The 18,514-nt window shown below is 39.6% G+C and overlaps 1 protein-coding gene across 1 annotated transcript in view; it reads right to left on the reverse strand.

The window, feature by feature from the left end:
* The window catches only part of KLF8 (KLF transcription factor 8), a 301,584-nt gene that overhangs the window by 24,630 nt on the left and 258,440 nt on the right, over window positions 1-18,514 (reverse strand). The window contains exons 6-7 of the mRNA XM_020284954.2: window positions 17,939-18,050; window positions 17,115-17,254 (exon numbers count right to left, since the gene is read on the reverse strand). Coding sequence (XP_020140543.1) covers window positions 17,115-17,254; window positions 17,939-18,050 — 252 coding nt within the window. The remainder of the gene's footprint in view (window positions 1-17,114; window positions 17,255-17,938; window positions 18,051-18,514) is intronic.

Below are 18,514 nucleotides of genomic sequence, written 5' to 3' on the forward strand. Positions count from 1 at the left end.
GAACAATTGTGTCTGACTGACATCTATAGGATATTCTACCCAAAATCCACTGAATATACGTTCTTCTCATCAGCTCACAGGACATTGTCTAAGATTGACCATATCCTAGGACACAAAGTAAATCTCAAGAAATTTAAAAAAATAGAAATCATACCATGTACCTTTTCAGATCACAGTGGAATAAAAGTAGAAATCAACCCTAACACAAACTCACATTTCTACACAAAAACGTGGAAATTAAACAACCTTCTAATAAATGATTACTTCATAAATGAAGAAATCAAGATGGAAATAAAAAAATTCTATGAAGAAAACGACAATGGAGAGACAAGTTATCAACTCCTCTGGGACACAGCTAAAGCAGTTCTGAGAGGAAAGTTTATCTCCATAAATTCCTATAACCAAAAGACAAAAAGATCACAAATAGACAATCTAATGAAACGACTAAAAGAGCTGGAAAAAGAAGAACAGACCAACCCCAAACCCAGCAGAAGAAGTGAAATCAACAAGATCAAATCAGAACTAAACGAAATTGAAAACAGGGAAGCTATGCAGGAGATAAACAAAACAAAATGTTGGTTCTTTGAAAAAATAAACAAAATTGACACACCATTGGCTAAGCTAACGAAAAGCATAAAAGAGAAATCTCTAATAAGCTCCATCAGGAATAAAAAAGGAGATATCACAACTGATCCCAAAGAGATACAAGATACAATTTATGAATACTACAAAAATCTTTATGCACACAAACTGGAAAATGTGGAGGAAATGGACAAATTTCTAGAAACACACAGCCTCCCTAGGCTCAACCAGGAAGAAATAGATTCCCTGAACAGACCAATCTCAACAGCTGAAATTGAAACAGCAATTAAAAATCTCCCTAAAAAGAAAAGTCCCGGTCCAGATGGCTTCACACCCAAATTTTACCACACTTACAAAGAAGAACTAGTACCTATCTTGCAGAAACTATTCCACAACATCGAGAAAAACGGAAAACTCCCCGGCTCCTTTTATGAAGCGAATATTACTCAGATACCAAAACCAGGAAATGATGCAACAAAAGAAGAAAACTACACAGCAATATCTCAATGAGTATAGATGCAAAAATTTTTAACAAAATCTTAGCTAACCGAATCCAGATGCTTATCAAAAATATAATCCATCACGATGAAGTGGGCTTCATCCCAGGGATGCAGGGATGATTCAACATACGTAAATCTATAAATGCAATTCACCACATAAACCGAAGCAAAACCAAAGCCCACATGATTCTTTCAATAGATGCAGAAAAAGCTTTTGACAAAATTCAACACCCTTTCATGATACGAACACTTAAGAAAATAGGGATAGAAGGGACATACCTAAAAATGATACAAGCCATATACGACAGACCCATAGCCAACATCATACTGAATGGGGAAAAATTGAAATCATTCCCACTTAGAACTGAAACCAGAAAAGGCTGCTCAGTATCTCCACTTCTATTCAACATAGTGCTGGAAGTCTTGGCTACAGCAATCAGACAGGAAAATGGAATTAAAGGTATCCAAATAGAGGCAGAAGAGATCAAACTTTCACTGTTTGCTGATGATATGATATTATATCTAGAAAACCCCAAAGATTCAACCAAGAAACTCCTGGAACTGATCAATGAATTTAGTAAAGTCTCAGGATACAAAATCAATACACAGAAATCAGAGGCATTCATATATGCCAACAACAATCTAATTGAGAACCAAATCAAAGACTCAATTCCCTTTACAATAGCAACAGAGAAATTCAAGTACCTAAGAATATACTTAACCAAGGATGTAAAAGAACTCTACAGGGAGAACTATGAAACACTGAGGAAGGAAATAGCAGAGGATGTAAACAGATGGAAATCCATACCATGCTTGTGGATCGGCAGACTCAACATCATCAAAATATCTATACTACCCGAACTGATCTACAAATTCATTGAAATACCTATTAAAATTCCATCAGCATTCTTCACAAATATAGAAAAAATAATTTTATGTTTCGTATGAACCAAAGAAGACCTCGAATATCAAAAGCAATTCTAGGCAACAAAAACAAAATGGGAGGCATTAATATGCCAGATATCAAAATATACTACAAAGCTGTAGTAATTAAATCAATATGGTATTGGCACAAAAATAGGAATATGGACCAGTGGAACAGATGTGAGAATCCTGATATAAAACCATCCTCATATAGCCATCTCATCTTTGACAAAGCAGACAAAAACATACGTTTGGGGAAAGAATCCCTTTTCAATAAATGGTGCTGGGAAAACTGGATAGCCACCTGTTGAAGGCTAAAACAGGACCCACACCTTTCACCTCTCACAAAAATCAACTCATGCTGGATAACAGACTTAAACCTAAGGTTTCAAACTATTAGAATTCTAGAGGAAAAAGTTGGAAACACTCTCCTAGACATTGGCCTAGGCAAAGAGTTTATGAAGAAGTCCCCAAAGGCAATCACAGCAGGAACAATAATAAGTAAATGGGAGATGATCAAACTACAAAGCTTCTGCACATCCAAAGAAATGGTCATGAAAGTAAACAGACAACCTATAAAATGGGAGAAAATTTTTGCATCCTACGCATCCGATAAAGGGCTGATAACTAGAATATACTTAGAACTCATGAAAATCAGGAAGAAAAAATCAAATAACCCCATTAAGAAGTGGACAAAGGACATGAACAGAAACTTTTCTAAAGAAGACAGAAGAATGGCCAACAAACATATGAAAAAATGCTCAACATCTCTAATCATCAGGGAAATGCAAATCACAACCTCAATGAGATATCACTTAACTCCAGTGAGAATGGCCTTCATCAAAAAGTCTCCAAACAATAAATGCTGGTGTGGATGCGGAGAGAGAGGAACACTCCTACACTGCTGGTGGGACTGCAAACTAGTTCAACCTCTGTGGAAAGCAATACGGAGATACCTTAAAGTGATACCAGTTTATCTACCATTTGATACAGCAATCCCATTGCTGGGCATCTACCCAAAAGATCCAATGTCACTCTACAAAAAAGACACCTGCACTCGAATGCTTATAGCAGCAAAATTCATAATTGCAAGGCTGTGGAAACAGCCCAAGTGCCCATCAATCCATGAATGGGTTAATAAAATGTGGTATATGCATACCATGGAGTACTATTCAGCTCTAAGAAACAGTGGTGAAATAGCACGTCTTATATTTTCTTGGTTAGAGCTGGAACCCATATTATTAAGTGAAATTTCCCAAGAATAGAAAAACAAGCACCACATATACTCACCAGCAAATTGGTATTAACTGAACAGCACCTAAGTGGTCACATAGGCACTACATTAATAGGGTATTGGGCAGGTGGGAGGGGGGAGGGGGCGGGTATACACATATATAGTGAGTGAGATGTGCACCATCTGGGGGATGGTCATGATGGAGACTCAGACTTGCGGGGGGAGGGGGGAAGTGGACATTTATTGAAACCTTAAAATCTGTACCCCCATAATATGCTAAAATAAAAAAAAGTAAAGCATCCTATTCTCATGGATCAAAAGAATAAATACATGAAAATTACCATGATTCCAAAAGCAAACTACAGATTCAATGTAATCCCTATCAAAATACCAACATAATTCTTTACAGAATTATAAGAAACAATTCTAAATTTTATAATAAACTAGAATAGGGCCCAAATATCCAAAGCAATCGTGAGCAACAATAACAAAACTGGAGGCATCACATTACCTAACTTCAAAATATATCACATGGCTATAATAACCGAAGCAGCATGGCACTAGTAAAAATGAACAGAGTAGAGAACCCAGAAATAAAGCCACACACCTATAATTAACTGATCTTTGTCAAAGATGACAAGAATTTGCATGGGGAAAGGATAATCTGTTTAATAGATGGTGCTGCAAAAGGAGGATAACCACATGCAGAAGAATGAAACTATACTGTTATCTCTCATATATATAAAAATCAACTCAAAATGAGTGAAGACTTAAACATAAGACCCAAAACTATAAAAATATTAGAGGAAAATATTAGGAAAATTCTCCTGGATATTGGTCTAGGCAAAAAATTTATTACTAAGATCTCAAAAGCACAAACAACAAAAACAAAAATAGACAAATGGTACTTAATTAAACTAAAAAGATTTTGCAAAGCAAAGGAAATAATCAACAGAGTGAAGAAACAACCTTATTAATGGGAGAAGGGGAGAGGAAAATGGTGGAGTATGGGTGCCCTCCTGGTTCTCTGCTCCCAGAGTGAAAAGTGAAGAAAGCGGATTGCCACAATCAAGCGATCTGCACTTCCACGGGACCAGCTTTCCAAGCCTGCAGACATCCACCAGGAAACGGATGGATAAGAACATTTACAGCCTAAAGCAAAGGTGAACCGATCATTCTTCCGCAAAACTCGGGGATTCGGAGGCACACAACAGGGAGAGAGCGAGGCGAAGTTTAGGCCGCTGCCGGCTGGCAGTGGTGCCAGCCCTACCTGGTGCTGAGAAACAACCACTCCTACACAGAGGTCCACTTCCAAGTAGCCGGAGAGGTGCCTGATGTTGGTGAGAAGTGGCAGCACAGGACTAAGCTGTGTGGAGAGGAGACTAGAGCAGGAAACACTCTGTGTTCCCCAGAGCACACAGCAGCGGCAGTATAAGGAGGGGGAGGGTCCGAGTGCAGCAACCGCTCTCCGCACAGCAGGAACCAGAACCCGCCAGGGCATATCCCTGCAGAACACTCCCAGGTCAAGGTTAAGGGGAGTTTACACAGAAGGAGGCTTCGACTTTGGATATAGAGGAGGTTTGGGATAGCACTGAGAGGTTAGAGTGCGCAAAGTTAAACTCCTCGATCCATTAGGACCCCCCTCCCTCTGCCCCTCTGGCACCGCTCCCGCCCCTGCATTCTGACGCTGACTTGGCATTCCAGCACTGACTTGGGCTCAGGGTTTGGAGGGGAGGCACAGAGAGAGCGGTGGTATGCGCCCCTGCTCCACCAATTTGATATTGGACAGTCACTTGCTGCACAAGTGGCACTGACTCTGTGCTCAGAGAGTGGACCCTGCCTGGACGGGGCAGTACTACAGGGGAGATTGCCCTTGGTGGACTTAAGGCAGAGAAACATTGCCTTCCACACTCTCCTGCGATCTGAAGCCCCACCCTTGGCTCCAAAGACTCTGTCCCAGGCTTGGGGGGCGGAGCTGAGATAGGAACAGTCCACATTCCTGCCCCTTATCTCCACCTGTGTAATTAAGGAGACAAAAACAGGGATTGGTGGGTCCCATTGGCTGCCTGCCTGCTTCTGGTCAGTCTCTCCCTGCACAGGTCTCCCTCGCGCTGTGCCCAGAGTGTGGAGCCCGCCTGGGCAGAGCCGGGCATCATGGAGGCTGCCTTTAGTGGTTATAAGGCAGAGATAATTTACGACCCCCACATCCAGGGATTTGAGGCTAGGCCTTTGGCTCCAAAGTTTGTATCCCCGCCTTGGGGACGGAGACGAGATAGAAACTGCTCCCATTCCTGCCGCTTATCTCCACCTGTGGAATTAAAGAGAAAGAAGACACGGCCTGGTGGGTTTGGCTGCCGGCCTGCCGGCCGGCTTCAAATTAATCTTTCACTGCACAGGTCTCCGGCTCTCTGTGTCCACAGTGCGGAGCCCACCTGGGCAGGGCCTAGCCTTGTAGGAGGCTTTCCTTAGTAGCTATAAAGCAGAGAGACTTTATGTCCACTACCCTCCCGTGTCTTGTGGCTGAGCCTTTGGCTCCAAAGACTCTGTCCCCGCCTTGGGGGCGGAACTGAGATAGGAACTGTTCTCATTCCTGCCGCTTATCTCCACCTGTGTAATTAAGGAGACAGAAGAAAGGGATTGGTGGGTCCCATTGCCTGCCTGCCTGCTTTTGGTCAGTCTCTCCCTGCACAGGACTCCCACGCTGTGTGTCCAGAGTGTGGAGCCCGACTGGGCAGGGCTGAGCCTCGTGGGAGACTGCACTTGGTGGTTATAAGGCAGAGTGACTTTACATCCACCATGCTGCAGTGTCTTGTGGCTGAGAATTTGACTCCAAAGTTTCTGTCCCTGCCTTGGGGGCAGAACTGAGATAGGAACTGTTCCCATTCCTTTCGCTTATCTCCACCTGTGTAATAAAAGAGACAGAAGACAGGGATTCGTGGGTGTGACTATGGGCCTGCCAGCTTCAGGCCAGTAACTACCTGCACAGGTCTCCTGTGCTCTGTGTCCAGGCCCTGGAGTTTGCCTGGGAAGGGCCAAGTCTAGTAGGATGCTGCCTTTGTTGAATACAAGACAGAGAGACGTTAAGACCCACACACTCTGGTGAATTGGGGCTGGGCCTTCGGCTCAAAAAGGGGAAGAAGACAATACTCAAGGGTTTGACAAGCTTTTTGAAGATATAATAGAGGAAAATTTCCCAGGCCTTGCTCAAAATCTCGATATACAAGTTCAAGAAACCAAGAGGACCCCTGGGAAATTCAACGCAAACAGGAAGACGTCACTTCATGCAGTCATCAGACTGAACAAAATATCAACTAAAGAGGCCCTTCTAAGAGCTATAAGACGAAGGAAGCAAGTAACTTACAAGGGAAAGCCAATTCGAATAACACCTGAATTCTCTAATGAGACTTTACAAGCAAGGAGAGAATGGGGCCCCATTCTCACTCTACTGAAACAAAACAATGCCCAGCCTAGAATATTATTCCCTGCAAAACTAAGCGTCGTATATGAAGGAGAAATAAAGACATTCCCAGACAAGCAAAGCTTCAGAGAATTCACCAAGACAAGACCAGCCCTACAAGAAGTACTTAAAACAGCGTTACGCACGGAACATCATAAAAATAACCCACGAATATGAAAACAACCAAAACCCAACAATATTAAAGGCCAGATATTACAATGACTCAAGACAGAAATCATAGCAACAACATCCAGCCAAACAGAATGATCAGTAATCTACCTTACCTATCAGTTCTCTCAATAAATGTGAATGGCTTAAACTCTCCACTCAAGACACATAGGCTGGCTTAATGGATAAGAAAATACAGGCCAAGTATATGCTGTCTTCAGGAAACACATCTAACCTGCAAGGATGCATATAGACTTAAAGTAAAAGGGTGAGATCAGTATTCCAGGCAAGTGGAAGCCAAAAGAAGGCTGGCGTGGCAGTTCTAATTTCAGATGATTGAGTATTTAAACCAACTGAAGTAGTGAAAGACAAAGAGGGTCATTATATAATGGTGAAGGGCACAGTTCAACAAGAAGAGATAACAATTTTAAATATATATGCACCCAACTTAGGTGCATCCAGATTCATAAAGGAAACCTTACTGGATCTAAACAAATTGATTAATAGCAACTCCATAATTACCGGAGATTTCAACACCCCACTGAAGGCATGAGACAGATCCTCCAATCAGAAATTAACAAAGAAATAATGGACTTACACAAAATTCTAGAACAATTGGGTCTGACTGACATTTAGAGGACATTCTACACAAAATCCACTGAATATACGTTCTTCTCAACGGCTCATGGGACCTTCTCTAAGATTGACCATATCCAGGGACATAAAGTAAACCTCAAGTAATTTTAAAAAATAGAAATTATACCATGTATCCTCTCAGATCACAGTGGAATAAAAGTAGAAATCAACCCTAACAGAAACTCACATTTCTACACAAAAACGTGGAAATTAAAAAACTTCCTACTAAATGATTACTTCATAAATGAAGAAATCAAGATGGAAATTTAAAAAATTCTATGAATAAAATGACAATGGAGAGACAAGTTATCAAATCCTCTGTGACACAGCTAAAGAAGTTCTAGAGGAAAGTTTATCTCCATAAATGCCTATATCCAAAAGTCAAAAAGATCACAAATAGACAATCTAATGAAAAACCTCAAGGAGCTGGAAAAAGAAGAACAGACCAGCCCAAAAGAGAGCAGAAGGAGTGAAATCAACAAGATCAATCAGAACTAAACGAAATTGAAAACAGGGAAGCTATTCAGGAGATTAATAAAACAAAAAGATGGTTTTTTGAAAAAATGAACAAAATTGACATGCCACTGGCTAAACTAATGGAAAGCAGAAAAGAGAAATGTCTAATAAGCTCCATCAGGAACAAAACAGGAGATATCACAACTGATCCCAAAGAGAAACAAGATATAATTTATGAGTACTACAAAAATATTTATTCACACAAACTGGAAAATGTGGAGGAAATGGACAAATTTGCAGAAATACACGGCCTCCCTAGGCTCAATCAGGAAGAAATAGATTCCCTGAACAGACCAATCTAAACAGCTGAAATAGAAACAGCAATTAAAAATCTCCCTAAAAAGAAAAGTCCCGGTCCAGATGGCTTCACACCCGAATTTTACCACACTTACAAAGAAGAACTAATACCTATCTTGCAGAAACTATTCCACAACATCGAGAAGAATGGAAACCTCCCTGACACCTTTTATGAAGCGAATATTACTCTGATACCAAAACCAGGAAAGAATCCAACAAAAAAAGAAAACTACAGACCAATATACCTAATGAATATAGATGCAAAAATTTTCAACAAAATCTTAGCTAACCGAATCCAGACGCTTATCAAAAAAATAATCCATCATGACCAAGTGGGCTTCATCCCAGGAATGCAGGGATGGTTCAACATACGCAAATCCATAAATGCAATTCACCACATAAACAGAAGCAAAAACAAAGACCACATGATTCTCTCAATAGATGCAGAAAAAGCTTTTGACAAAATTCAACACCCTTTCATGATACGAACACTCAAGAAAATAGGCATAGAAGGGACATATCTAAAAATGATACAAGCCATTTATGACAGACCCATAGCTAACATAATACTGAATGGGGAAAAACTGAAAGCATTCCCACTTAGAACCGGAACCAGACAAGGCTGCCCACTATCTCCACTTCTATTCAACATATTGCTGGAAGTCCTGGCTACAGCAATCAGACAGGAAAGTGGAATCAAAGGTATCCAAATAGGGGCAGAAGAGATCAAACTTTCACTGTTTGCTGATGATATGATATTACATCTAGAAAACCCCAAAGATTCAACCAAGAAACTTCTGGAACTGATCAATGAATTTAGCAATGTCTCAGGATACAAAATCAATACGCAGAAATCAGAGGCATTCGTATATGCCAACAACAATCAAATCGAGAACCAAATTAAAGACCCAATACCCTTCACAATAGCAACAAAGAAATTAAAGTACCTAGGAGTATACTTAACCAAGGAGGTAAAAGACCTCTATAGGGAGAACTATGAAACACTGAGGAAGGAAATAGCAGAGGATGTAAACAGATGGAAATCCATTCCATGCTCGTGGATCGGCAGACTCAACATCATTAAAATGTCTATACTACCCAAACTGATCTACAGATTCAATGCAATACCTATTAAAATCCCATCAGCATTCTTCACAGATATAGAAAAAATAATTTTACGCTTTGTATGGAACCAAAGAAGACCCCGAATATCAAGAGCAATTCTAGGCAACAAAAACAAATTGGGAGGTACTAATATGACAGATATCAAACTATACTACAAAGCTGTAGTAATTAAAACAATCTGGTATTGGCACAAAAATAGGATTATTGACCAGTGGAACAAATGTGAGAACCCTGTTATAAAAGCATCCTCATATAGCCATCTAATCTTTGACAAAGTAGACAAAAACATACGCTGGGGAAAAGAATCCCTTTTCAATAAATGGTGCTGGGAAAACTGGATAGCCACTTGTAGAAGGTTAAAACAGGACCCACACCTTTCACCTCTCACAAAAATCAACTCACGCTGGATAACAGACTTAAATCTCAGGTATGAAATTATTAGAATTCTAAGGGAAAATGTTGGAAACACTCTCCTAGACATCGGCCTAGGCAAAGAGTTTATGAAGAAATCCCCAAAGGCAATCAAAGCAGCAACAAAAATCAATAAATGGGACATGATCAAACTACAAAGCTTCTGCACAGCCAAAGAAACAGTAATGAAAGTAAACAGACAACCTACAGAATGGGAGAAAATTTTTGCATCCTATGTATCCGATAAAGGACTGATAACTACAATATACTTAGAACTCACGAAAATCAGCAAGAAAAAATCAAATAACCCTATTAAAATTGGGCAAAGGACATGAACAGGAACTTTTCTAAAGAAGACAGAAGAATGGCCAACAAACATATGAAAAAATGCTCACCATCCCTAATCATCAGGGAAATGCAAATCAAAACTACAATGAGATATCACTTAACTCCAGTGAGAATGGCCTTTATCAAAAAGTCTCCAAATAACAAATGCTGGCGTGGATGTGGAGAGAGATGAACACTCCTACACTGCTGGTGGGACTGCAAACTAGTTCAACCTCTGTGGAAAGCAATATGGAGATACCTTAAAGCGATACAAGTGAATCTACCATTTGATCCAGCAATCCCATTGCTGGGCATCTACCCAAATGATCCAGTGACACTCTACAAAAAAGACACCTGCACTCAAATGTTTATTGCAGCACAATTCATAATTGCAAGGCTGTGGAAACAGCCCAAGTGCCCATCAATCCAAGAATGGATTAATAAAATGTTGTATATGTATACCATGGAGTACTATTCAGCTCTAAGAAACAACGGTGATATAACACATCTTATACTTTCCTGGTTAGAGCTGGAACCCATACTAGTAAGTGAAGTATCCCAAGAATGGAAAAACAAGCACCAGATATATTCTCCAGCAAACTGGTATTAACTGAGTAGCACCTAAGTGGACACACAGGTGCTACAGTAATAGGGTATTGGGGAGGTGGGAGGGGGAGGGGGCAGGTATATACATACATAATGAGTGAGATGTGCACCATCTGGGGGATGGTCATGATGGAGACTCAGACTTTTGGGGGGGGAAATGGGCATTTATTGAAACCTTAAAATCTGTACCCCCATAATATGCCAAAATAAGAAAAAAAAAAGAAAAAGAAAACTACAGACCAATATCCCTAATGAATATAGATGCAAAAATTTTCAACAAAATCTTAACTAACCGAATCCAGACGCTTATCATTTAAAATAATCCACCACGACCAAGTGGGCTTCATCCCAGGGATGCAGGGATGGTTCAACATACATAAATCTATAAATGCAATTCACCACATAAACAGAAGCAAAAACAAAGACCACATGATTCTTTCAATAGATGCAGAAGAAGCTTTTGACAAAATTCAACACCCTTTCATGATACGAGCACTTAAGAAAATAGGCATAGAAGGGACATACCTAAAAATGATACAAGCCATATATGACAGGCCCATAGCTAACATCATACGAATGGGGAAAGATTGAAATCATTCCCACTTAGAACTGGAACCAGACAAGGCTGCCCACTATCTCCACTTCTGTTCAACATAGTGCTGGAAGTCTTGGCTACAGCAATCAGAGAGGAAAATGAAATCAAATGTATCCAAATAGGGGCAGAAGAGATCAAACTTTCACTGTTTGCTGATGATATGATATTGTATCTAGAAAACCCTAAGGATTCAACCAAGAAACTCCTGGAACTGATCAATGAATTTAGTAAACTCTCAGTATACAAAATCAGTACACAGAAGTCAGAGGCATTCATATACGCGAACAACAATCTAATCGAGAACCAAATCAAAGACTCAATTCCCTTCACAATAGCAACAAAGAATTTAAAGTTCCTAGGTATATACTTAACCAAGGACGTAAAAGACCTCTACAGGGAGAACTATGAAACACTGAGGAAGGAAATAGCAGAGGATGTAAACAGATGGAAATCCATACCATGCTCGTGGATCGGCAGACTCAATATCATCAAAATGTCTATACTACCCAAACTGATCTACAGATTCAATGCAATATCTATAAAAATCCCATCAGCATTTTTCACAGATATAGAAAAAATAATTCTACGCTTCGTATGGAACCAAAGAAGGCCCCGAATATCAAGAGCAATTCTAGGCAACAAAAACAAAATGGGAGGCATTAATATGCCAGATATCAAACTATACTACAAAGCTGTAGTAATGAAAACAATATGGTATTGGCACAAAAACAGGAATATTGACCAGTGGAACAGATGTGAGAATCCTGATATAAAACCATCCTCATATAGCCATCTAATCTTTTACAAAGCAGACAAAAACATACGCTGGGGAAAAGAATCTCTCTTCAATAAATGGTGCTGGGAAAACTGGATAGCCACCTGCAGAAGGCTAAAACAGAACCCACACCTTTCACCTCTCACAAAAACCAACTCACGCTGGATAACAGACTTAAACCTAAGATATGAAACTATTAGAACTCTAGAGGAAAAAGTTGGAAACACTCTCCTAGACATCGGCCTGGGCAAAGAGTTTATGAAGAAGTCCCCAAAGGCAATCACAGCAGCAACAAAAATAAATAAATGGGACATGATCAAACTACAAAGCTTCTGCACAGCCAAAGAAATAGTCATGAAAGTAAACAGACAACCTACAGAATGGGAGAAAATTTTTGCATCCTATGCATCCGATAAGGGACTGATAACTAGAATATACTTAGAACTCACGAAAATTAGGAAGAAAAAATCGAATAACCCCATTAAAAAGTGGGCAAAGCACTTGAACAGAAATTTTTCTAAAGAAGACAGAAGAATGGCCAACAAACATATGAAGAAATGCTCAACATCTCTAATCATCAGGGAAATGCAAATCAAAGGCACAATGAGATATTACTTAACCCCTGTGAGAATGGCCTTTATCAAAAAATCTCCAAACAATAAATGCTGGCGTGGTTGCGGAAAGAGATGAACACTCCTACACTGCTGGTGGGACTGCAAACTAGTTCAACCTCTGTGGAAAGCAATATGGAGATACCTTAAAGCGATACAAGTGAATCTACCATTTGATCCAGCAATCCCATTGCTGGGCATCTACCCAAATGATCCAGTGACACGCTACAAAAAAGACACCTGCACTCGAATGTTTATTGCAGCACAATTCATAATTGCAAGGCTGTGGAAACAGCCCAAGTGCCCATCAATCCAAGAATGGATTAATAAAATGTTGTATATATATACCATGGAGTACTATTCAGCTCTAAGAAACAATGGTGATATAGCACATCTTATATTTTCCTGGTTAGAGCTGGAACCCATACTACTAAGTGAAGTATCCCAAGAATGGAAAAACAAGCACCAGATATATTCTCCAGCAAACTGGTATTAACTGAGCAGCACCTAAGTGGACACATAGGTGCTACAGTAATAGGGTATTGGGGAGGTGGGAGGGGGGAGGGGGGCGGGTATATACATACATAATGAGTGAGATGTGCACCATCTTTGGGATGGTCATGATGGAGACTCAGACTTTTGGGGGGAGCGGGGGAAATGGGCATTTATTGAAACCTTAAAATCTGTACCCCCATAATATGCCAAAAAATAAAATAAAATAAAATGTGGTATATGTATACAATGGAGTACTATTCAGCTCTAAGAAACAATGGTGATATAGCACATCTTATATTTTCCTGGTTAGAGCTGAAACCCATACTACTAAGTGAGGTATCCCAAGAATGGAAAAACAAGCACCAGATATATTCTCCAGCAAACTGGTATTAACTGAGTAGCACCTAAGTGGACACATAGGTGCTACAGTAATAGGGTATTGGGGAGGGGGGCGGGGGGCGGGTATATACATACATAATGAGTGAGATGTGCACCATCTGGGGGATGGTCATGATGGAGACTCAGAATTTTGGGGGGAGGGGGGAAATGGGCATTTATTGAAACCTTAAAATCTGTACCCCCATAATATGCCAATATAAAAAAAAATTAAAAAAAAAAGTGGGCAAAGGACTTGAACAGAAATTTTTGTAAAGAAGACAGAAGAATGGCCAACAAACATATGAAAAAATGCTCAACATCTCTAATCATCAGGGAAATGCAAATCAAAACCACAATGAGATATCACTTAACCCCAGTGAGAATGGCCTTTATCAAAAAGACTCCAAACAATAAATGATGGCGTGGTTACGGAGAGAGAGGAACACTCCTACACTGCTGGTGGGACTGCAAACTAGTTCAACCTCTTTGGAAAGCAATATGGAGATACCTTAAAGCGATACCAGTGAATCTACCATTTGATCCAGCAATCCCATTGCTTGGCATCTACCCAAAAGATCCAATGACACTGTACAAAAGAGACACCTGCACTCGAATGTTTATTGCAGCACAATTCATAATTGCAAGGCTGTGGAAACAGCCCAAGTGCCCATCAATCCAACACTGGATTAATAAAATGTGGTATATATATATACCATGGAGTAGTATTCAGCTCTAAGAAACAATGGTGACATAGCACATCTTATATTTTCCTGGTTAGAGCTGGAACCCATACTACTAAGTGAAGTATCCCAAGAATGGAAAAACAAGCACCAGATATATTCTCCAGCAAACTGGTATTAACTGAGTAGCACCTAAGTGGACACATAGGTACTACAGTAATAGGGTATTGGGCAGGTGGGAGGGGGGAGGGGGGCGGGTATATACTTACATAATGAGTGAGATGTGCACCATCTGGGGGATGGTCATGATGGAGACTCAGACTTTTGGGGGGAGGGGGGAATGGACATTTATTGAAACCTAAAATCTGTACCCCCATAATATACCGAAATAAAAAAAATGTGGTACATATACACAATGGAATACTACTCATCCTTAAAAAATAATGAATTCCTGTCATCTGCAACATGGATGGAACTGGAGGTCTTTATGTTATGTGAAATACACCATGTACAAGAAGACACTTTTATGTAGGAGCTAAGATATTTGATCTCATGCAGTTAGGGAGAGGAAAGATAGAAAATGGAGACTAAGAGCCGGGCGCGGTGGCTCACGCCTGTAATCCTAGCACTCTGGGAGGCTGAGGCGGGCGGATTGCTTGAGGTCAGGAGTTCGAAACCAGCCTGAGCAAGAGCGAGACCCCGTCTCTACTATAAATAGAAAGAAATTAATTGGCCAACTAATATATATATATAAAAAGTAGCCGGGCATGGTGGTGAATGCCTGTAGTCCCAGCTACTCGGGAGGCTGAGGCAGAAGGATTGCTTGAGCCCAGGAGTTTGAGGTTGCTGTGAGCTAGGCTGATGCCACGGCACTCACTCTAGCCTGGTCAACAAGCGAGACTCTGTCTCAAAAAAAAAAAAGAAAATGGAGACTAGGAAGGGTCAGTGGGGGAAAAAGAGAATGAAGAGAAGTGGGTTAGAGGGTACAAACATACAGTAAGATAGAAGGAATAAATTCAATGTTTGATAGCAGTGTAGGGTAATTATACTTAACAAAAATATATTGTACTTGGGTGATGGACACCAAAAATACCCTGACTTAATCACTATGCATTATACACATAGAAATACAAATTATATACATGTAACAAAATTTCATATGTACCCTATAAAATTTTACAAATAAAACTAAATTAAAAAAAATAAAAGTAAAAACAAAACCCTAATGCGGTGGCAATGAGACTATAATGGAAAGAAATACACTAATCATAGCGAACATTATTAACTATTTACTATATGCCAGATACTATTCTAAGTATTTTGCACTATTACTATTTCCAGATAAGGACACAGAGGTAAAAAGAGGTGAAGTAACTTTCAGCAATGAGTAATAGTTTGGTATGTCAAAACCAGACAGTGTAGTTTGACAACATGACCATTATAAATAAAAATCTATTCAAAATGAAACGGAAATATTCACTTTAGAAACAAATAACTGAGAGAATAAGAGAATGTTAAGAATCAATAAAATAATTTGAGCCTGGGTGAATGTGTGATACCATTATAAACAGACTCAGGGTTGACAGTATGTTTACATTATGTTTAATGGAAATTGTTGTATAGGTACTTCATGCTTTATGTGACTGCAAGCTCAAGGGAGATGAAGGGCTACATTGGATGCTAGAAGGTGTTTGTAGAGAAGCAAGGGTTCCATGGCTCTCTGTTAAAAGAATATCTATCAAAGACAGTGATATAATTCTGTAGGACCCCTAACAATGAATCATAATCTTTGGAGGGCGATGAATCGGGCATTTCTTCAGATCCCTCAGTGTCAAGGAACCTGTGGAATACCAGCAATAGAGAATCTATGTTGCATACCAAGGTTTGACTCTATGGGGCTTTTCCCACTTATTAGCTGTGAGATGGCTGGCGAATTCCCAATCTCTGTACCTTCATCCACTCAGTTATTGAAAACAGAAACCTGAGAGTCATTAGTGTCCCTTCACTGATTAATATAACTCTTTTTCTCCACCTCCATGAACAACATTCTACACTATGCAGCCTAGAAATCAGTCACCTGTTCATATCCTCAATATGAACAGCATAGAGGGCTCTGGATCTTTCTACACAAAACCTAACACAGTAAATGTAACACAACAGATGTTTACAAGAAAGGAGGGCTTCTTCCTTGTCCAAGGTGTTTAAGTCCTGATTCTGAGCTGGAGATCACTTGGGAGAAGGAGTATCCAAGGCAAACGGCATAAATTGATGACTGACAAGCTGCATCTGGTTTCTAGTTGGGTTTCTTTCAGTCCTTGGTATTTATTTTTAAAAATCAACTAGATGCCAACATTCAAAATCTAAGCAAAATAAAAGTCTTAATGTTTTTTTTTTTGCTTTTCTTTAACAATAACAATATGTCTTAATACAGTGGTCCCTCAGTGGCTATGGGGGTTTGATTCCAGGACCCTTCTCCCCCTGCAGATACCAAAATCAAGTGTGATTACTTTCCAATTAGAAAAACTCCACAAGTGCTTACTGAGGATGATGACTATTCAGAAGACACCAGGCTTAGTGCTTTCCTAGGCTGGTTTTAGAAAAGTTGCCTTAGAGTAGGAACAAGACATAGGGGTGAAAACCATCAGTGTGGCTCTATTCGTGGGTATAAGTGAATCAGTCTTTGTTTCAAGACTTCCTTCTCTTATCTCTCAGAAATTGTGTGTGTGTGTGTGTGTGTGTGTGTGTGTGTGTGTGTGTGTGTGTGTGTGTGTTGGGGGTGTGATGGGAGTGGGCAGACCTGTATGGATTCTGTGGTGAGCTTTCAGATGAGAGCTTTTGGTGTATACTTTGCTGCATCCGGCAAAGTCACATTGATGAATCCGTCTTCTCTTCAAGTCAAGCGACTCTTCTCCCTGCATTTTGGCCATTGTTGTTGATCTGAGCAAAGAAATAGAGATAAAGCCAAAGAGTGACTTTAAAGTGGAGGCCAAATAAATGGACTTAAATACAGTGGCGCCACCTCTTATTAGCTTTTAATTTATGTTAATTTAATACTAGATCCCCAAGAAAAGAGATAATTGGAATAGTACAAACAATTCTCTCAACTAGGCCATTATGCTCAGTAAGTACAGGTTCCTGAGATAGCATGAGTGGTGGTAATCTTTCTTTGGGTGGTTGTGTTCTCAAACAGTATGAATATTTCACTTCAATAAGTCTCATTCTTATGCCTTAAAAAATGTATTTGTCATACAACATGGTTGCTAAGCATAAGCCAACTACTTCTAATTAATTCCAACACTGGAATACAAGGCTTCTTTAAACAGAGAGAAACAGTATAGAACTATACTTTATGGGAAATTTAAAGATTTCTCAAGGGTAAAATTGATAATCTACAATTAGAATTCTAGCATAACATATATGTACATGCACATGTGTGCACATAAATTCATATACCTTTAGGCATTTTACCATTATTTACCTATATTTTACCTATATTTTGTTGTCCTCAAATTATTAGTCTTGTGTCTGATAATTAGTTCCATCTCTATGTATTTGTGCATGTGTACAAATCTCTATGTATTTTCACATAGAAAAACTTGAAGTAAAGATAAAAGTACTCACTCTTGCTGTAGTCCCTGCAGACTCTGTAAGGCTGAGGATCTACTCTTAGTTGTACTCTCCTCACTGTCACTTGGAATCTCCAGTGGAGACATGGAGGTAGGGTCAACTTTCACTAAAAGCAAAGAAAGGGAGCAGTGTGGGCCAAAAATGTATGTGCCTCTGTAACCATTATCAGGATTCCCAGTTTAGCCCACATTGAGAAATGATATAGAAATAAAGATAAAGAAATAGAAAATAAAGATATAGAAAAAAAGATAAAGAAATAAAGGAAGCAAAGATGGAAGAAGAGTATTTGTATGGAAGGAAGAGAATAACATTTTAATTATTAGCATAGCAGGGAACAGAAATGTCTTTAAGGGAAAGGTGGTATGTAGCATTCTGAACCATTAGAATGTGAGTTTCTCTAGGATAGGGTCTAGTTATGATTCATCTCTCTATTTCCAGCTCCCAGAACAGGGTCTACTGAAAAGTTAATTTCAATGTGTATATGTTAAATAGAGCTTTCTGCATAGTTCCCTGGCTGTCCTAAGATCAATTTCTAGGATTACTCCAGAAGTGAGAACATCACCTTTAGCC

This window comes from Microcebus murinus, unplaced genomic scaffold, assembly GCF_040939455.1.
Source record: "Microcebus murinus isolate Inina unplaced genomic scaffold, M.murinus_Inina_mat1.0 scaf001_hap2_Mmur4.0, whole genome shotgun sequence".
Lineage (NCBI taxonomy): Eukaryota > Metazoa > Chordata > Mammalia > Primates > Cheirogaleidae > Microcebus > Microcebus murinus.